This window comes from Colobus angolensis, unplaced genomic scaffold (assembly GCF_000951035.1).
Source record: "Colobus angolensis palliatus isolate OR3802 unplaced genomic scaffold, Cang.pa_1.0 Scaffold5, whole genome shotgun sequence".
Lineage (NCBI taxonomy): Eukaryota > Metazoa > Chordata > Mammalia > Primates > Cercopithecidae > Colobus > Colobus angolensis.
In genome coordinates this window covers 24,467,362-24,487,293 of record NW_012118487.1, presented here as the reverse complement: position 1 = coordinate 24,487,293, position 19,932 = coordinate 24,467,362, and the positions used below count along the sequence as shown (strand labels likewise).

At 38.3% G+C, this 19,932-nt stretch overlaps 2 protein-coding genes across 2 annotated transcripts; both read right to left on the bottom strand.

The window, feature by feature from the left end:
• Positions 1-8,600: 8,600 nt before the first annotated feature.
• Positions 8,601-17,461, bottom strand: NPY1R (neuropeptide Y receptor Y1). The gene is made up of 3 exons (XM_011959686.1): positions 17,148-17,461; positions 10,480-11,329; positions 8,601-10,379 (listed from the first exon to the last, which is right to left on the bottom strand). Exons 2-3 carry the CDS (start codon positions 11,176-11,178, stop codon positions 9,927-9,929), a joined length of 1,152 nt encoding a protein of 383 aa, XP_011815076.1. The 5' UTR covers positions 11,179-11,329; positions 17,148-17,461; the 3' UTR covers positions 8,601-9,926.
• On the bottom strand, positions 17,080-17,905 carry LOC105524426. The gene has a single exon (XM_011959687.1). The coding sequence runs from the start codon at positions 17,835-17,837 to the stop codon at positions 17,316-17,318; it is 522 nt and encodes a 173-aa protein (XP_011815077.1). The 5' UTR covers positions 17,838-17,905; the 3' UTR covers positions 17,080-17,315.
• Between the last annotated feature and the right edge of the window lie 2,027 nt (positions 17,906-19,932).

Sequence of the window (19,932 nt, the reverse complement as noted above, 5' to 3'; positions counted from 1 at the left end):
TTTTGCTTTTGTGGTTTTAATTATTTATTTTATATAATACCATTTTATCCTCTCTTAGTATGTCAGTTATGATATTTTAATTGTTTTAGTGGGTTTTTAAAACTATTTTTAGTACTGTAGTCTTTTTTTACTATTATAATATTTTTTCTAGAATTTGTAATACACATTTACAACTAATCTAAGCTCACTTTCAGAAACACTATAGCACTTGTATTAGTCCATTCTTGCACTGCTATAAAGAAGTACCCAAGGCTAGGTAATTTATAAAGAAAAGAGTTTTAATTGGGTCACAATTTTGCACACTCTACAGGAAGCATAATGACTTCTACTTCTGGGGAAACCTCAGGAAGCTTTATACATGGCAGGAGGCAAAAGGGGAGTGATGCACTTCTTACACAGCAAGAGCAGGACTTGTGGGGGAAAAGTGTTCCACACTTTTAAACAATCAAATCTTCGAATAACTCACTCACTATCACAAGAAGAGCACTAAGAGGATGGTGTTAAACCATTAATGAGAACTACACCCACATAATCCAGTCACTTCCTCCCAGTCCCCACCTCCAACACTGGGGAGTACAATTCAACATGAGATTTGAGTGGAGACACAGATTAAAACCAGGTGATTCCACCCCAGCACCTCCCAAATCTCATGTCCTTCTCACATTGCAAAATACAGTCATGCCTTCCCAACAGTCCCTCAAAGTCTTAATTTATTCTAGCATTAACTCAAAAGTTCAAAGTCCAAAGTCTCGTCTAAGACAAGGTTAGTTCCTTCCACCTATGAGCCTGTAAAATCAAAAACAAGTTAGCTACATTCAACATACAATGGGGGTATAGGCATTGGGTATACATTGCCATTCCAAAAGGGAGAAATCAGCTGGAAGAAAGGGACTATAGGACCCAAGCAAGTCCAAAACCCAGCAGAACACTTATTAAATCTTAAAGCTCCAAAATAATCCCTTTTGACTCTATGTCTCACATCTAGGGCATACTGATGCAAACAGGGGGCTCCTAAAGCCTTGAGCAGCTCTGCCCCTGTGGCTTTGCAGGATCCAGTCCCAGTGGCTGCTCTCAAAGACTGAAGTTGAGTGTCTGCAACTTTTCCAGGCACAGGGTGCAAGCTGCTAGGGGACCTACTAGTCTAGGATCTGAAGAATAGTGGCCTCTTTCCCACAGCTCCATTAGGGAGTGCTCCGGGGGGACTCTGTGTAGGGGCTCCAACCCCCCTTCTGCACTGCACTAGTAGAGGTTCTCCATGAGGACTCTGTCCCTGCAGCAGGCTTCTGCTTGGACATCCAGGTATTTCTATCCATCCTCTGAAATCTAGGCAGAGGCTTCCAAGCCTCAACTCTTCTTACATTCTGTGCACTTGCAGGCTTAATGCCACATGGAAGCAGCCAAGGCTTATGGCTTACATCTTCTGAAGAAGTGATCTGAGATGTACGTGGGCCCCTTTGAGCCCCAGCTGGAGCTGAAGCAGCTGGAATGCAGAAAGCAGTGTCTAGAGGTGGCGCAGGGCAGTGGGGTCCTGGTTCTGGCCCACAAAACCATTGTCTTCCTAAGCCTCTGGGTCTGTGATGGGAAGGGCTACTGTGAAAATCTCTGAAATGTCTTAGAGGCCTTTTCCCTGTTGTCTTGCATATTAGTACTTGCCTTCCTTTTTATTATGCAAATTTATGCAGCTTGCTTGAATTCCTCTTCTGTAAATGGCCTTTCCTTTTCTACCACATGACTAAGCTGCAAATTTTCCAAACTTTTAGGCTGTGCTTCCCCTTTAAATATAAGTTCCAGTTTCAGGTCATTTCTTTGCTCATGCATATGAGCTAAGCTGTTCAAAGCAGCCAGGTCACATCTTAAATACTTTGCTACTTAGAAATTTCTTGTGCCAGATACCCTAAATCATTATTCTTAAGTTTAAAGTTCACAGATCCCTAGAACCAAAGCACAAGTTCTTTGCTAAAGCATAACCAAAGTGACCTTTGTTCCACTTCCCAATAAGTTCCTCATTTCCATCTGAGACCTCGTCAGCCTGGACTTCATTGTCTATATCACTATCAGCATTTTGATCACAATTTAACAAGTCTCTAGGAAGTTTCAAATTTCCCTTCATCTTCCTTTCTTCTTCTGAGCCCTCCACAGTCTTACAACCTCTGCCTGTTACCCAATTCCAAAGCTGCTTTCACATTTTCAGGTATCTTTATACCAATGCTCCACTTCTCAGTACCAATTTTCTGTATTAGTTCATTATTGCACTGCCGTAAAGAAATATCTGAGACTACATAACTTACAAAGAAAATAAGTTTAATTGGCTCACAGTTTTGCACACTGTACAGGAAGCATATTGGCTTCTGCCTTTCGGGAGGCCTTGGGAAGCTGTTACTCATAGAAGAAGGCAAAGGGGGAGTGAGGTACTTCTTACATGGCAGGAGCAGAACTCTGGGGGGGATGGGGGGAAGTGCTACAGACTTTTAAACAACCAGATCTTGCAATAACTCACTCACTCACTATCACAAGAAGAGCACCAAGAGGATGGTGCTAAACCATGAATGAGAACTACACCCACATAATCCAATCACCTCCCACCAAGCCCCACCTCCAACACTGGGGATTACAATTTGACATGAGATTTGGGCGAGAACAGAGATTTAACCATATCACCATTTCACAGGTAATGTATCTTGTAATAACAAAATAATCTGAATTATTTCCTCCCGTCCCTCGTATCATGGCTGTCATTCATTTTGCTTGTATATAAGCATACATAAGCATATATATTATATATATACAGAAATATATATATATAATCAAATAAATTTTTGCTATTACTATTTTGAGCAAACTGTTATCTGTTAGGTCAATTGGGAATACAAAAAAAATAAAGTTTTATTTTACCCTAACTTATTCTTTCTGTGATGTTCTTCCTGTCTTTAAGTAGATTTGAGTTTCTGACCTGTAATATTTTCCTTCTCTCTAAAGAACTCCTTTTAACATTTTTTGTTTAAGGCCTATGTTGATTTCTGATGATTTCTCTGTTTGCCTGAGAAAGTATTTATTTCTCATTCACTTTTAAAGGATAATTTTAAAGGGTACAGAATTCTAGCTTGGTAGGTAATTTTTTCTTCTCAAGATTTTAAATATTTTGCTCCATGCTATTCCTGCTTACATGGTTTCTGAGAAGTCAGATATAATTCTTATCTTTGCTCCTCTATAGGTAACATGTTTTTCCTCTGGTTTCTTTCAGAATGTTTTGTTTATCTTTGATTTTCTAAAATGTGAAATGATATGTCTATATATAGCTTTTTAAATATTTATCTTGTGTTCTCTGAGTTCCTGGGTCTATGGTTTGGTGTCTGTTACTCATTTGAGAAATTCCTCATTGTTATTGCTTCAAATATTTCTTCTGTTCTTTACTCTCTTTTCCTTCTCATATTCCCATTTTGCTTATGTTATACTTTTTATAGGTGAACTACGGTTCTTAGATATTTGTTCTTTTCACAATTTTCTTTCTCTTTGCTTTCCTGTTAGGTAATTCCATGCCATATGTCCGAGCTCAGATACTCTTTCTCAGCCATGTCCATTCTACCAATGAGCATGAAAAGCATTCTTCATGTCTGTTTGTGTTTTTGCTCTCTAGCATTTCTTTTTTATTCTTAGAATTTTCATCTGTCTGCTTGCATTGTCCACCTGTTCTTGCATGACATCCACTTTATCCATCTGAGCCCTTAGCATATGAATTATAGTTGTTTCAAAGTATTGGTCTGATAGTACAAATATCCCTACCATATCTTAGTCTGGTTCTGATGCTTGCTGTCTCCTCAAACTGTGCTTTTCTGTCTTTTAGTATGCCTTGTAATTTTTCCTTGATGGCTGGATATGAGGTGCCGGGGAATAGACTTGTTACAGAAAGGCTTTTAGTAATGTAGTGGGAAGGTATTGAGGATGGGAAAGCATTCTATAGAACTAAGATTTGTCCTCAGTCTTTTAGTAAGCCTTTGAACTGGGAATTTCAGAAGCGCTTCTCAGTTTTCTCTCTCACAAAGTGAAACAGGATGACTACAATCAGATATTTCTCTCCTGCCAGGTCACTTAAGTTGTAATAAAACTGTAACAGCTTACACTATACTAAAATAGTGTCTCTTGAGGGCAGACCTGTTAGGAAGAGCAGAATGCTTTGGTCTATTTCAGAGAATTGGTTTCTTTTCTCCTCTCCCTGCCAGAAGCACATGGAATTTTTCTCCAATATCCATTGTGATAATGTAGTTGAACTCCTAGGGGTAAAACTCACAAAAGTGGCGGGTCTCCCTATGACTGGTTTCCCTGGGAGTTTTTAATGCTCACACTTGTCCTATTGTAGGAACCACTCAGGTCTCTTACTCAGGCACTGGTTGGTTCCAATGGAGGTTTCTTCTTAGGGATTTCTGCTACAGTGAATTGTGATTTTTTTTTTTTTTTTATATTGGTCTGTCTCTCCAATTTTGGGGGCAGCAGATTTTCCTTCTGACCTCACTTTTCTGAAAGATCTAAGAAGACTTGTTGATTTTTCAGTTTGTTCAGGTTTTTGCTTGTTAGGATAAAGTGAGAACTTCCAAGCCCCTTACGTATGAGACCAGAAACCAAAACTTGGAATTTTTTTTTTTTGGAGTAGTGAAAATTCTCTGGAGCTAGATAGGGATGATGATTTAACAACTCTGTTAACATTCTAAAAACTACTGAATTGAATACTTTTAAAAAGTGAATGTATGTCACTTTTTAATATGCCAATTGAATCTCAATAATAAAACCATAGAACAGATTAGCCAGAAATACAAATAACATTCACAATTTTCATTCCCGATGACAAAATAAAAAGATGCTTGAGAAATGCTATTTATGACAAAAGTAGTCCTATAATAAAATGTATTTAAATGCTATGTCAAAAAGCACAGACCACAATATAATGCCATTAGGTGACAGGGCCATAGTGTCATTTCATCAATTACTTTGCTTCATTATGTTTTTTGACTTGAACAAAATAGTGTTCACCATTAGTCAACAATTTCAACTGATAGCCCTTTATGTTATCTCCCAGATAATATTCAATATTTAGAAGTCAGATAGGTAGCAATGTTTATTCTAAAACTGAATTTATAGATGTTTTTCTAGTCTGTGGGCTAGAATATGGGCCCATGTAAAGTAATACTCTAGACTCCAAAGGAGAGAAAGTTGATCAAAACTAGTCAGGTTTCAAAGCCCCAGCCATTTACTGGGAAAATGCTCCCAGAAGATGACTCTGGCATTGACTTGGAAACTAGAAAAACAAGGATTGTGTAAACCAAAATGACAGAGAAAATAAAGACCTACAGCTTTGCAGTGATAATTTTTGGATGGAACAGATTTGTGTCTTAATTCTGCAACTATGTCTAAACCACCATGATTAGAAGTTTGTCTTAGATCTCAGAGGACGACCTTAAAAGTATCTTTTATTGTTTTGAAATTATTAAGGCTCAGAACAGCCCTGGACTGCAGATGGGGTCATATGTGGATCCAGTAATGGAAAGATACGAGACGCAGAGGTTGAGGAATTCAGGCAGAGGCTGGTGTGTGGGGAAGAGGTTTAGTGTCTGCTGGTTAAAAACTTATTGTTATATTGAGACTCAGGAACCAAACTGCCTGGAGTTGACTCCTAGTCCTGTCATTTACTAGCTGAGTGACACTGGGCAAGTTATATGATGTCTCATGCCTGAATTTCCTTATCTGTGAAATGAGAAAAACAAAAGTACTACTTCATAGGGTAGTTTGTGATAAGCACTACAGATGTCATAGCTTTGATAAGAGATCAAGAAATGAAGAGCAAAGAAAATAAACTCACTGCAGAATTATATAGGCCATATATCTATATATACAAATATATATATTCTTAGCCACATAATGTGCGACATGTACACACACATTTACACAAAAATATATTAATAAACGAATCATTGAATAAACACAATTTGAGAAATCTTACTAATTTGCCCTGGTAAGTCATGTTCTCATTCTCACCAGCTGCTCTCACCTGCTCAGACACTTAAGTCCAACATGTTGTTTGATGGACCATGGCAATAAGTAGACACAGAAAATATGGAGACTATCAAAGAATTCAAGACTCACTGAGAAGCTACCTTAATTCCAGCACAATCCTTGATTGCTGAGGAAAGCAACCCTGGCTGTGATCACTTAGCAGTGCCCATAAACTGTGAATTGCAGTAAGGACACAAGGCCAGACATTCCTGAAGCCCCAGCTTAAACTGCCTCTTTCCACCACTATTATTGTGTAGATATTTAAATTGTCAAAGTCTCTATTTGACTGTCAACATTTGAAATTACAGTATGTATTTATATTTCCTTGATAATTTGTGGGATAAATTTCAGTATAATATGTACTTATATTTTCTTGGAATATGTAAAACAAAATAAGAGAATTAAGTTAACAGTACAGAAATAAAATTAATGTGAATAACAAAATTCTATTTTTAAGCAGAATTGTTTAATTCAGAAAGGGAGAGAATGGGTACATATAATCAAAATGACCATTTTCTCTCAACTCTTCTACTTCACTCCATTCCTTCTGCAGCTAAAATCAGAAAGAAGGTAGATGGCAGTGTTACGCCCTAAGATTGTAACTCGTAAAGAGAGAAGAAAATTATTTTCTAAACTGTTGCAGGTATAGTTCAGTCATTAGTATAGTAGCACTGGACAGATCTGGGTTTGATTCCTGCTCTACCTATTATTCAATGTGTGCCTCATACAGTATTTCAACTGGAGCTTCAGTCTCTTCTTATGTGAAGTGGCAATAACATTAGTCCTCACAGGTACTTAAGTACCTGACACAGTACTTGGCACATACTAGTTTAAATATTCTGGCTATTATCAATTTACTTAAAATTCATATAAGCCATATTATAATTATACTCTTCTACTAACTTTTTTTTTTTGTTCTTGGGTTTAAGAAAACCTAGTGGTTTGTTCTATAGTTCATGTTTAATATGGCCTTTTTTTTTCCTTCTTGAACTGCAATGCATCTGTTGCTGACCCTTGACTTTACTAGTAGCTCATCAACATATTTGGACAAAAGAAGAATATGATGTTTGGTTCATTATTTATGTGAACTCAAGGAGTCGGCAGCATACACAGCTGAATGAGAATTCTAGAAATGGCCTTTTCAGCAAATGTATGACAAAGAAGCACTTACTTATTAAGATTCTTCCCAAGTAACAACTTGTTTCCATATTACCTAGACAGAGAAAGAAATAAATTTCCATTTGTCGGCCGGGCGCGGTGGCTCAAGCCTGTAATCCCAGCACTTTGGGAGGCCGAGACGGGCGGATCACGAGGTCAGGAGATCGAGACCATCCTGGCTAACAGGGTGAAACCCCGTCTCTACTAAAAAATACAAAAAGCTAGCCGGGCGAGGTGGCGGGCACCTGTAGTCCCAGCTACTCGGGAGGCTGAGGCAGGAGAATGCCTTAAAAACCCGGGAGGCGGAGCTTGCAGTGAGCTGAGATCCGGCCACTGCACTCCAGCCTGGGCGACAGAGCGAGACTCCGTCTCAAAAAAAAAACAAAACAAACAAACAAAAAAATTTCCATTTGTCCCCAAAAGCAGAAAAAACATCAAGTCGTTCAAAAATTCAGGCTTGGGTAAGGAAAAATTATGATATTTTCTAATAAGTATTAAAAGGTAATTTTATAATTTTATTTTTTTGAGATGGAGTCTCGCTCTGTTGCCCAAGCTGGAGTGCAAGTGGCACGATCTCGGCTCACCACAACCTCTGCCTCCTGGGTTCAAGCGGTTCTCCTGCCTCAGCCTCCCAAGCAGCTGGGACTACAGGCATACGCCACTACACCTGGCCAAATTTTGTATTTTTAGTAGAGACATGTTTTCACCATATTGGACAGGGTGGTCTTGAACTCCTGACCTCGTGATCCACCCGTCTCAGCCTCCCAAAGTGCTGGAATTACAGGTGTGAGCCACTGTGCTCAGCCGAATTTTTTTTTTTTTTAATTTGGTTAACTAAAGGACATTCTTAGGCTGTAATTTGATTTCATATTACCGTTCAATGCAAAAAGTGTGATATTTGTTTGAGTTGCAGGACTGATAATGCAAATTTCTAAAATCTAAAATGCCCTTTTGCTCAGTTTAGAAATGAAAATAATACAATAAAAGAGAAAACATCTTCTTGGTAAAGATTAACTTAGGAGGAAGGATCCAAGAACACTGCAGGACATGAGTTCAATATGATTATCAACAAGAAGGAAGGAAACTTGGTCATTAATCATTTGTTTTGGAAATATATTTTGAAAATGCTTCTAGGTATTTGCACTGTGCTATATGCACTGGGGACAGTCATGTCAAACAATTCTTGCCTTAAAGAAGCTTACAATCTAGCAAGAGAGGGAGACTGAGCCATTAATGGCTATACTCCATCAATGGTTATGACCATCGATGGCTATACCACAGCCATCAATGGTTATATCACATCAGTGGTTATGATGCATTAGCAAGCAGATACAGGATGCTTTGGGAACATCATGGGAGGGAAGTCATGGGATGAGAAAAAATGAAACTGAAAGAGACTCCTCAGAAAAAGCAAAAACAATATTGATTTTAATAAAATGTCCGCCTTTTAAAATCAAACACATTTAATACTTTATCTGTATAATACATTGAAGTATGTCTTGTTCTTTAAAATATAGTTTCTCCAAATGATTCTGAGGCTCAGTCATGATTACAAGATACATGAAATTAGGCACATTAACATAACACAACTATTCAGTAATCTTTACAGTGCATTATTTATAAGACACTACAAGTCACACAGTTTATACATGTTAAAATGGGCTATATGAAGTATTCTCAGTTTTTGTGTATTTTTTCCTGCTAGGTGAAGTGAATATTCTTTTAATATTGTACTTGGTGTTACCTCCTTTGAAAGATGGACATTGAAAGTTAAAAATCAGTCACTATATAGGCACTGCTGTAAGGAAAACACCTTTTGTGTTTCTATATATTGTAAGTGGAAATGCCTTTTGAGTACATATTTATGCCAGAAAGCTTGACAAACACTGAACAGTCTGTAAAAAAAAAAAAGGAAAATCTCTTGACCATCAATTCAAATGAATATAATTTAACTATTTGCAGCAATACTAATTTACTTTATTAAATTAATTACTCTGAAATGCTCTTGTTGTCAGGTACCAAAATAGTTTTGAAGTTAGGGAGCTGCTTTCTCTCTTCATTCCTGTGGGTGCCCCAATTCCCTGTAATATTTGCATCCGAGAAGTATATATTTTTATTCATTTTTAAATTTTCATTTAAGTGACAATCAATTGGGAGCAAATTAAATCCTCCCTTAAGGTGAAAAAAAAAAAAACACCAAAAAACAGAAACCTCAAACCACTTCTGAATGACTTCAGACCCTCCTTTGGCTCCTGAATGCTGCTTTTGCATACTGTTACTGCTGTAACACATTAAAATGATGCCCATCTTAAAATAAGCATGGCCCAATCTATTGACAGTCTAATCTAATCTAATCAAGATGACCCAATCTAATGACAGTATTGGATGGCAAGTACTTCTGAAGTCGGTTAATAGTAATACTTTAAAGAAATTTCATGCCAATAAGTACAATATAAAAGTCTTTATAATATATGCATAAATTCACAAAAAGCACTTCAAAGATGTCTAGTCGAAACTATTTCCAGAAGACCCCAAAGCCCACACCTTTTGTTCCAAATGTAATTATGACAACTACAACAAAAGCAGTAAAAAGCAAGACAAGAAAATCTTAGTCATTTTCAAATGATTTCAACCCCATTCCTTGGGAGAACAGGTAGTCAAAGTATGTTGCAAGTTGTGCTTGTTTTTAAACAGACGTCATCAGGGACCATAGGCTATAAGTAGTTTCAGATTTTTTCATGATCGTCATTGTTGATTTTTTTAAACGCGACTGGGCTTGCTTGCTTCAAAGAAGTCTTGGAAACATCCGTGTGCATGGTGGACATGGCTATTGTTTCATAATCATCATCCCGAGACCGGAAATCACAAAAGTTAAAGAAGAACTGCAAGTCTCTCTGGAAGTTTTTGTTCAGGAATCCATAAAATATGGGGTTGACACAAGTGGATATCATTGCTGTGAGGTGGCAGAGCAGGAATAACAGATTGTGGTTGCAGGTAGCAATGATCTGATGATTCCAATCAAACACAGTGTTAAAGATGGTAAGAGGTAGCCAGCAGACTGCAAATGCTACCACAATGGACAGCAGCATGATATTGATTCTTTTGGTTTCACTGGACCTGTACTTATTGTCTCTCATCTTGTCCATCATGTTGTTTCTCCTTTTTAAGCGTATATATATCTATGGAAGAAAAACAAATTTAAATAGAAACACTCATTTGATGAAGAATTCTGTGTAAAGAAGGTAAAAAATGAAAATGATAGAAAAAATGTTTTCTTACCTTGAAGTAGCAAATAAATATAAAACAAAGTGGACCAAAATATTGCAGCACCAAGAGGAGAGTGGTATAAGACAACCTATGAGAGTCCGATGGAAATTGATCAAAGCACACGTATTTGTCTTTGTACGCATCAAGTGTTACATTTTGGAACGGCTCATCAGTCATTACTTGGTAGATCAGGAAAGGCAGAGAAGAAGCCACAGCAAGGACCCAAATCACAGCAATACCTACATAAGCATGTCTATTATTTGGTCTCCACCCTCGAGGGTTGATTATCAGCTGATGTCGTTCCACAGCAATGAGAACCAGAGAGAAAATGGACACAGTGATTGAAACACATTGCACAAAAGGATTCAACTTACACATTGCCTCACCAAAGACCCAGTGGTCCATTAATGTGTAGACAAATGTAAAGGGGAGACACATGATGGCAACAAGCAAGTCTGAGAAGGAAAGGTTCACAATCAGGATGTTGGTAACATTTCTCATCTCCTTTTGTTTCAGGATGATTATGATCAAGGCCAGGTTTCCAGAGACACCAAGAATGATCACAGCTCCATAAGCAAGAGCTAAGGTAAATATCATGGCCAAGGGCAGATGACAATCATCATTTTCAAAAGCCAAAAGCTGGGCATTCTTCTCTGAGAAATTAGAGTGGACTGAATGGTTTGCAACCTGGGAAAACAATGTTGAATTCATTTTGATTGGTTTGGTTGTTATGGATTATTTTAGACAAATGGACAGTATGTTTCTTCAAAGCAGGTCAACTGTTCAGCTTATTCTTATTCCCCATATTGGAATCCATTTACCAAAATTATTCTGAATTCTTCATTCCCTTGAACTGAACAATCTGTAAAGAGAAAATGACCAATTGCATTACTAATTTTATTGAGGGCAGTCAAAATGAATTCTGACTCACAGAACTCTTTAAAGTGAAAACACTGAAATAAACAAAATGTAATCTTGTAAACATCTTTCTAAAACAGCAGAAATAGTGTAAACACACTGAATAAAGAAAAAATAAAATTTTTAATTGGACTTGCTTACAGAACAAGTCTTAGTAAAACATAGTGGTCTATAAGTCAGTGAGGAGTATATAAATCTTATGCCCCAAGTCTTACATAAACAGTAACAACAGCACATTCCTAAACATTGTAAGAATATGAATGTATAAAAACCACTTAATGCACAGTAAAACATAAGAAAAATAAACAAAGCAAAACAAAATAAATTACCTAATTCTTCCATATGCAATAGAAATGGAAGAATTAGTGTCAAGGTCAAGTTGTAGCAATAGCTCCACCACACATACACTGGACTGCTTTTTAGGGTAGATGCTATTCAGCACAAGTATATTCAACAAAAGATGATCAATACAGTGAAACATCAAAAAACTTTGCCATGAATGACTATTGAGAGACTACACAATGTTTAATCTGGAAAATAGTAGGAATGGTACAGATGTCTTCTCGTATTTTAATGGCTACCATGTAGAACACGGCGTTGAGCTTAGAATGTTACATCTAATTATATGTACAAGTTAAAAGTAGGGCCAAGATGTGTACATTATTTCTTTAAATCACATCATTATGAGGAACAAAAGTTTCATAAAATGGAATTACATGCCTGCAAATCTAGCAAGTGTTCCATATACAAAAGTTTATAACCACCATATGAAAGACCATTTCAGGCAGTTCCTGTACTGTGTAGGGGATTCTAACTTTAAGAGTCTGTTATTTTATTAATATACTAGAAGTTTTCAAGGATTTCTAAGGTATTATTTATGTAAGTATCTTTCCTACCCACCAGACTATATGTGTGTTCAATGCAAAGATCTAGATTTTAGTTGTAATTTTGATTTTTCACAGTATTTTGTGATATATTTTCTCTTATTAACACAAATCACAGACTTGTAGAGTTTTAAAAAGTTTGAAATTATTTTAAAAACTCCTTTTCAAAAATAAGTCTGATGTTCCCTAGATTACTAAGTAAATATGTGAGACAGGGTTTCTTATGCTAATTAACAGGCCATCCTGCTTGTATTAAGAAACTGAATTTCATTCTTTTCTTTCTTAAATAAGACCAATAAAGAAAATCATGCAGAGTTACTTCCATTGAAAGAAAGATAATAAACTTAATGAACCAGAAATGCATTTGCCTTTTACTTAATGCCTCTAATGAACCTTTCCTTTAATTTTTTTGCTTTCTAGAACATGGTTTTTTCTTTTTTTTAATATTATGAAACCATGATTTGGCCTTATAAAACTTAAGAAGATTAAAGTAAGGGTTGCTATAATGAAGTCAGAATGAAAATATTAAAGAATGGTAATGGAATGATTTCAGGTATGAATGTTATTAGAAACGTGGCTCTCTCTTCCTCTATGCATCAACCTGCAATGACTCCCTAATACTTGTGTGATAACCACACTTTTTCTCTCAAGAATTCCAAAGGCAGAGAGAATGATCAGTGATTGTTAGAGTTTGAAAACAATCTCAAAGGAGCAGTAATAACTTCAAATTATTTGGAAATCTCTTATTTTAAAAATTCAAGAAAATTTAGCATCATATATCCTATTTAAGTTACTAAAGAGATATTAAACAAAACTTATCAATTAATTATAAGTTTCCCTTCATTATTTAAAGTAAAACTAGCAGAGCAGGGAAAAGCTTTTTATCCTTGTCACCAAGTACCAACAGGTGAATGAGGACCCTGGTTTGAGGCACATGAGAGACAGAATACTAACTACATTCCCCAGCCTGACACATTAAGACCTCTGCATTATACCTTGTTCCCACACTTTACTCTAATAATCCCAATGTGAATGTGGATACACTGTTCTAGGCAGGCGAGTCTGTTCACAGTCTACCAAATATAGCTCTGCATCTCCACCTCTGCCATTCTTATTGCTGGGTGTTCTCTCTCTCCCACTATCAATCCAAACTCTGCCCATCTTTCAAAGCACCATTTAGTTCCTAGAATCCTTAATTGGCTCTTCTCATTTTTAATATAACACCTTTGAGGTAGGCATTGTGTATACTTCATAGTACCTTGCAAGTATAAGATTTAAAATAAAACTGTGTTGACTGATATAACTAAAGCATGGTTGGAATAGTAGGTTCTTGGGTAAATTAATCCTAACATCAATAGCTCAATTCCATCATAGTCCTTGAACATGAAAAATGTATGCTAATCACAACAGCCGTGCTCCTAGGTCATGTATGTAGGGGAAAATGTTACCCTTTATGTAAAACAATTATTTCTGAAAGAAAATTTATTCATTCAATAAATATTAATTAAACATTTATTTCATGTTAGGCATGGTTTTACTGGAGAGAATGTGACCTTTTCACTGAGTTTCTAGTCTTGTGGGCAGAGAAAGACAAGAAGAAAATTAGTAAAAATATAGCATGCTAGATGATAATAAGTATTATGAAGTAAAACAATAAAACAAAGCAAGAAAGAGGGACTGGGGCCGGGTGAGGTGGCTCACGCCTGTAATCCCAGCATTTCAGGAGGCTGAGGCGGATCACCTAAAGTCAAGAGTTTGAGATCAGCCTGGCCAACATGGTGAAACCTCCTCTCTACTAAAAATACAAAAATTAGCCAGGTGGGGTGGAGCACACCTGTAGTCGCAGCTACTCGGGAGGCTGTGGCAGGAGAATTGCTTGAACCTGGGAGGCAGAGGTTGCACTGAGCCAAGATCAGGCCACCGCACTCCAGCCTGGGTGACAGAGCAAGACTCCATCTCAAAAAAAAAAAAAAAAAAAAAAAGAGAGAGAAACTGGGATTTGGGGGAGCTGCAATTTATTACTTGACTGTAAAAGATGGCCTCTGACTGTCTAAGAAGAAGGCATGTAAGTTAAGACCTGAGAGGAGTGGTGAGTAGGGAAGCCACACAAGTATCTCAGGGATTGCATCCCATATGGAAAGAACAAACATCCCTAAGGCCTGTGTGTAACTGGTGTGCTAAGTAGCAATGAGAAGTGGGATAAATAAGGGAGGGACCCTTAGGAAATTAACTGGGAAGGCTAAAGAGGGGGGTACAGATTGTAGGGCCTTTTTTTTTTTTTTTTTTTTTAATGATCTTTGCCTATAATCCTGGGAGAGCTGGGGAGCCTCTGGCGAGTATTTGGCAAAGGTGTGTTATATGACTTTGGATTTAAAATTACTATTCTAACTGCTGTTTTCAACACATTTAAGGAAAGAGAAGAAAAGGGGAGATTCATTAGAAAGCTAGTGCAATAATTTGGCAAGAAATAATAGAGACAGAGACCAAGATGTATACCATGGAGAGAAAGAAACAGAAATATTCTACCCATTGACCGATTTGGGCAAAAATGAATACATATAAGAATTCACACAGACATCAAATTATTGCAAAGTACAGGCTACAAACATAGCTTTCTTACAGATGAGTTCAGGTAAATGTACTGAAGCTCTAGTCTGACACCTTTGAAACAGTATTTAATAGGCATGCCCAATGAGGAAGCATTTTTCTTACTAAGTAGAAGTTAATTTAGCCATAGAGAAAATGAAAACTTTGTTTTTTTTTAAGGTGTTTTCAAGTCTGTTTTACTAGTTGTACATTTGGTAGTTATTCCAGTGTGTAAACCAATTCTGCACATTGGATAAAATGTGTATTTTCAGTGTACCTTAGTATAATTTAAAGAAAGAATAACTGTCAGAAAATAACAATACTAAGAGATAATTTACATACTTTATCTTTGCAAAAGAAAATAATTTGATATTTACTATTCTAATATAATTTGTAAAATAAGCTAGGCAGCTACAGAAACTGCAAAAATTAAAGACTGTTAAGTCCCAGTGTAGCTGCCATGTGCATATAGAGACCAAACAGAGACATTTTATACATCACCAATTGGCAAATTAGCCCCCTGCAGAGGGAAATTTCCTCTTCTTTCTTTCCAATGAGAATGCTGGCCTTTCATTGCTTGCTCTTCGCAGTGCTGTTACTACTTGAAAATACAGCTCCCTGATCATAACCTGCTGCAGATAAATTTTTTCAAATACTCAGGATTAGCTGTTCACCTGACTTGTGTTGGAAAAGAAATGTCAGCCTTGTTACATACAGCCTCCCAAAGTTACTGCTAGCTTATCTAAATGAGTTACATAATTCTCTGCTCCTTCCTTGCTGGGGAGGGCTTGTTCAACAGACTGCTGCCTTAAGACAATAAAGACTAATAAAGTAGTAGTCACCCAAGAGCACTCAGTTTTTAGTCCTGGGTGGGGAACCGGGTCGGGTTAGCTTTCCGCTGCCTCGCTTGCTTCGCCAGAGAGCCTGCCCAGGGTAGAGGACTAACAGCTACTGCTTTTCTGTTGCAGACCTAACAGACAAGCTCCACAATATCCCCTGCCTGTGTGTGCCATCCCGCCAGTCATGTCCTCTTATAGGATGGGGAGTGTGGGAAGCAATGTGTGCTCCAAAGTGTGTGTGTGTGTGTTAGTGTGTATACATGGAAACACTCTCTTCTGCTCCTCTCCCGTAGGTTTTTCCTGTGCTCCAGAAGTTATCAAACAACGAAATGGGAAATGGGACATGTTCAGTCAAAATTCCTGTTGGCACGCTTACCCACCCACCTTTTTCATATTGTGTAACTAGGTGAATCGCCCGAAATTTACTCCATTCCTGACTCCCTACTACTTTGTCTCTCTCTGTCTCTCTCTCTCTCTCTCTCTCTCTCTCTCTCTCTCTCTCTCATCAGAAAACCTTTCTACTAGTGATAAGAGACTGGCAAAAGAGAAAAGATACAAACAACCAAAACAAGCAGATCCCAAACCCTACTCAATTCTGTCTTTGGCCCAATATCAGACCTTAAAACATTCGCATCTCACCAGTCTACCTGGGAACCAACGGCACACCCTATCAAGTCACCTCCACCTGCTGTGCATTCCCAATCTCCTAACCCAGCCATGTTCCGTCATTACTTTTCTAAAAGAAAGAGCTAAAGAGTTTCCTGATTAGAACTCCGATGATTAAAATCTTCGGGTGTCCACCCGGGCGCAGCACCACACTCGAAGCGCCCAGTACTGGGGAGCGCTGCTCCACTGCAGCCCAGACGCGCGGAATCCGCAAGTGAGGGTGGGCTTGCGCTCTGGAGTCCGCGCCGAGGGCTACTCCCACCTCCGCCCGCTCCCAGCCCGACGCCTGCCGCAGGACCCGGGCGACGGCGGGCGACGCACCAAGTCCACCCTTCTCCGGCTCATCCCAGCCAGTTACTCCGCGAAAACTCCGGTGCGGCTAGAGCCAGCACCTCCAGTCAGTCCAAGACACATACGGAAGATGAGCGGGTGCGGGATAGACGAACTCGGGCACCTTCCCAGTGCCTCGACCTTTTAAAGAGAACCTGGGTAGAGGAAAACTTGGATCCCCATCCAGAAATTCCCCGGGAGCAGGTGGTTGGAAAGCCCGAACTCCGCGTAGGGGACCCTCTCCTTTCACCCGCGTCAGCCCCATACCCTTCAGCAGGAGCCGGCGAACGGTCCGGTAATTTGGAGCAACCTGCGACCTGCTTGCACTGGAGACCACACCTCGGTCCCCCAGAGCCAGTTTCGGACACTGGCGTCGTTTTTCTTCCCCTCTCATCCTTCACCTAGTCAATGAGAGATTTCGCAAAAGTCTCTGGAAAAGCATAAACTCGCAACTTACCCTCTTTGGAATTTGTCTTGTTCGCTCCTGCTTATTGAAGAAGGAAGGGTGGGAATGGAAGGGAGCAGAGAGGGGAAGATCCGCTGGTATCTCTCCTGCTCAGATCCTAAGGATTGATGAAGCTAGGAAGAGACGCCCCCTTAAAGCCGAACTCCACCTCATCCCGGATCACGTGACGGCGTCCCGCGAGTAGCGCCTGAAGCTCCCCCCGCCCCACAAACACCTCACAAAGGTGCACACCTCGGGGAAGCGTTGCCTAGGAATTTTGGAAAGAAAAGCAATCCAACAGAAGCCACATATTATTCGACACAGACGCCCGGCGCAGGGGAAAGGAAGCCCTAATCCCCACAGCCCTTGACTCCGGGGAAGGCAGGGCAGTTTCCCAAGGCTTGAAAAAGTCGGTGCCACTATGGTTTTCTTTGTTTGCAGGTCAGTGCCATCTTGTGGCCGAAATCGTACCCGGTTGGAGAGCTCGAGCGCCAGCCCAAACCAAGAATCAAAAGGTTGGCTGGGAAACATGAAATTCGCCACAATAATGGCACTAATATTTCCTTTTGTGACGTTCAAATAACTCTCACGCCAGTGCCGAGAATTTGTTTTCCTCAGTTTATAAGTGAATAAAGAGAACAGCCTTAAAAAGTCAAGGCAGACAATTGGCCCTCCTTTCTCTGGCCCACTGAGAAAATGCATTAAGTCAGATTTGTTCCCAGCGCTTAGTAGCTTTTTAGTTTTTTTTTTAGGGGAGAACCATGAACTGAATATTTCCCTGGTGGTCGAAATGAGTCAATGCAATTTTCTCGTTGATTAGTACTACAGTACTGAACATTATGTAGAAAAAAATAGAATGTACACAGAGTACGGAGTACGTTGAAGGCGGCCAACTCCATCATGGTGCCCGATGATTCAGGCCAGTTACTGACACACTGATCTGAGATGTTTTACCTGATTCTATTCTAGTGAAAAAAGTCAACGTTGTAAAACACACACACACACACACACACACACACACACACACACACACACATATTATGTAGACGATGGACTGATGCAAATGAGTAGAACTTCTTCCAAATAAAAGTGTTAAAAATAAGAAGTCTTTCTAATAAAGATACAGGGCACTGCCCACAGAATTTATAAAGATTTCATTACAAAGCAATTCTAATGTCAGTCTTTCTTCTAATTAAAATCAAAATAAAATTCCAAGACAAATGGACTCACCTGAACTTTATACTGTTAAAAAAAATTTTCTTTTTCTGATTGCTATGCTGAATAAACATATTTAAGGTTCAGTATAAACTCATTTATATAGATAGTGATGAACACAATCTCTGGATGTTTTTCCAAGAAAACTTTCTAAAATATGTTTTTATATAGTTGGAAAGGGATTGTAATCAAGAATTAAAATATCATGATTATGTCATGACTGTACTATTAGTGTATAACAACAGATATAAGCATACATATAAAAATCTCTAATGGTTAAGCAGAGTAAAATGACAACAGATTCATTTATACAGAGACAAATATATATATATTATATATATATATATATATATATATACACACACAGACACACACACACACTTTTTTTTTTTTTTAACCAAGGATGAAAACATAAGGCCCAATTTAGGAATTTCAACTCTTTCAGGGAACAATAACTAATATCCATTCAGGTTTCTATGCATCCTCTATCTACTCTATTGCCTGAAGTCACATTCTGTTCTTAGAAGGAAGTTTTCTCCATGGTTTTAATCATCAAATCGGCTATCTTTAGCCTGCTGTAAGAATTACAAATGACGTAATTTAATTCTCTACTAAGAATATATTTTTATGTAGAAACTTTTATTATGTCAGCAGATATTTTGGACTTGAGAATATAATTTGGACTCAGGTGCTATGCTTTCTCTATTTCCCAAGAATACTAATGAAGGCATGTCTGTAAGAGGTCTAAACTATTATGGCCATTGTATTTAATCATTTTATTAACTCAATTTTTATGAAGTGTTCTCCCTAAGGAAAATCTGTGAAACCGCATTCTTGAGTTACTAATATCAAATACCAATCTTTGAAAGATCACTGATCTCAAAGACTCTTTTCTATGACAACTTTATGGTACAAAGAGAAGTTCTGAAATGCTCAACAGCGGCCGGGGGCGGTGGCTCATGCCTGTAATCCCAGCACTTTGGGAGGCTGAGGCAGGCAGATCATGAGGTCAGGAGTTTGAGACCAGCCTGGCCAACAAAGTGAAACCCCGTCTCTGTTAAAAATACAAAAATTAGCTGGGTATGGTGGTGCGCATCTGTTACCCCAGCTACTTAGGAGGCTGAGGCAGGAGAATTGCTTGAACCCGAGAGGCAGAAGTTACAATGAGCCGAGATCGTGCCACTGGACTCCAGCCCAGGCAACAGAGCAAGACTCTGTTTTGAAAAAAAAAAAAAAGAAATGCTCAACGGCAAAATTATATAATTCTTTAGGGATATCATGTAGTAGGATTCTTTCCAATGTGAAAAATAGAGAAATTAGGCATAGTCCAATGGCCAAATGCAACATAAAATTCTCCAATAATGTGGTCTTATAGAAGATTTAAAATACGCAAAGTAGTTTGAATTTCTTAGAAAACATTTTTTAAAGAGTTTCCTCATTCCAATTTTAAGATCATTTATTTTTCTGCTCTTAAGTGAATAATCAGCTGCATACTTTCCTATCTGGGATTCAAATTAGATAAAACTTCATCTTTGCTAGGGAGAAGTTTTTCTTCAATCCTGTATATTTCTTTCTGTAGTTT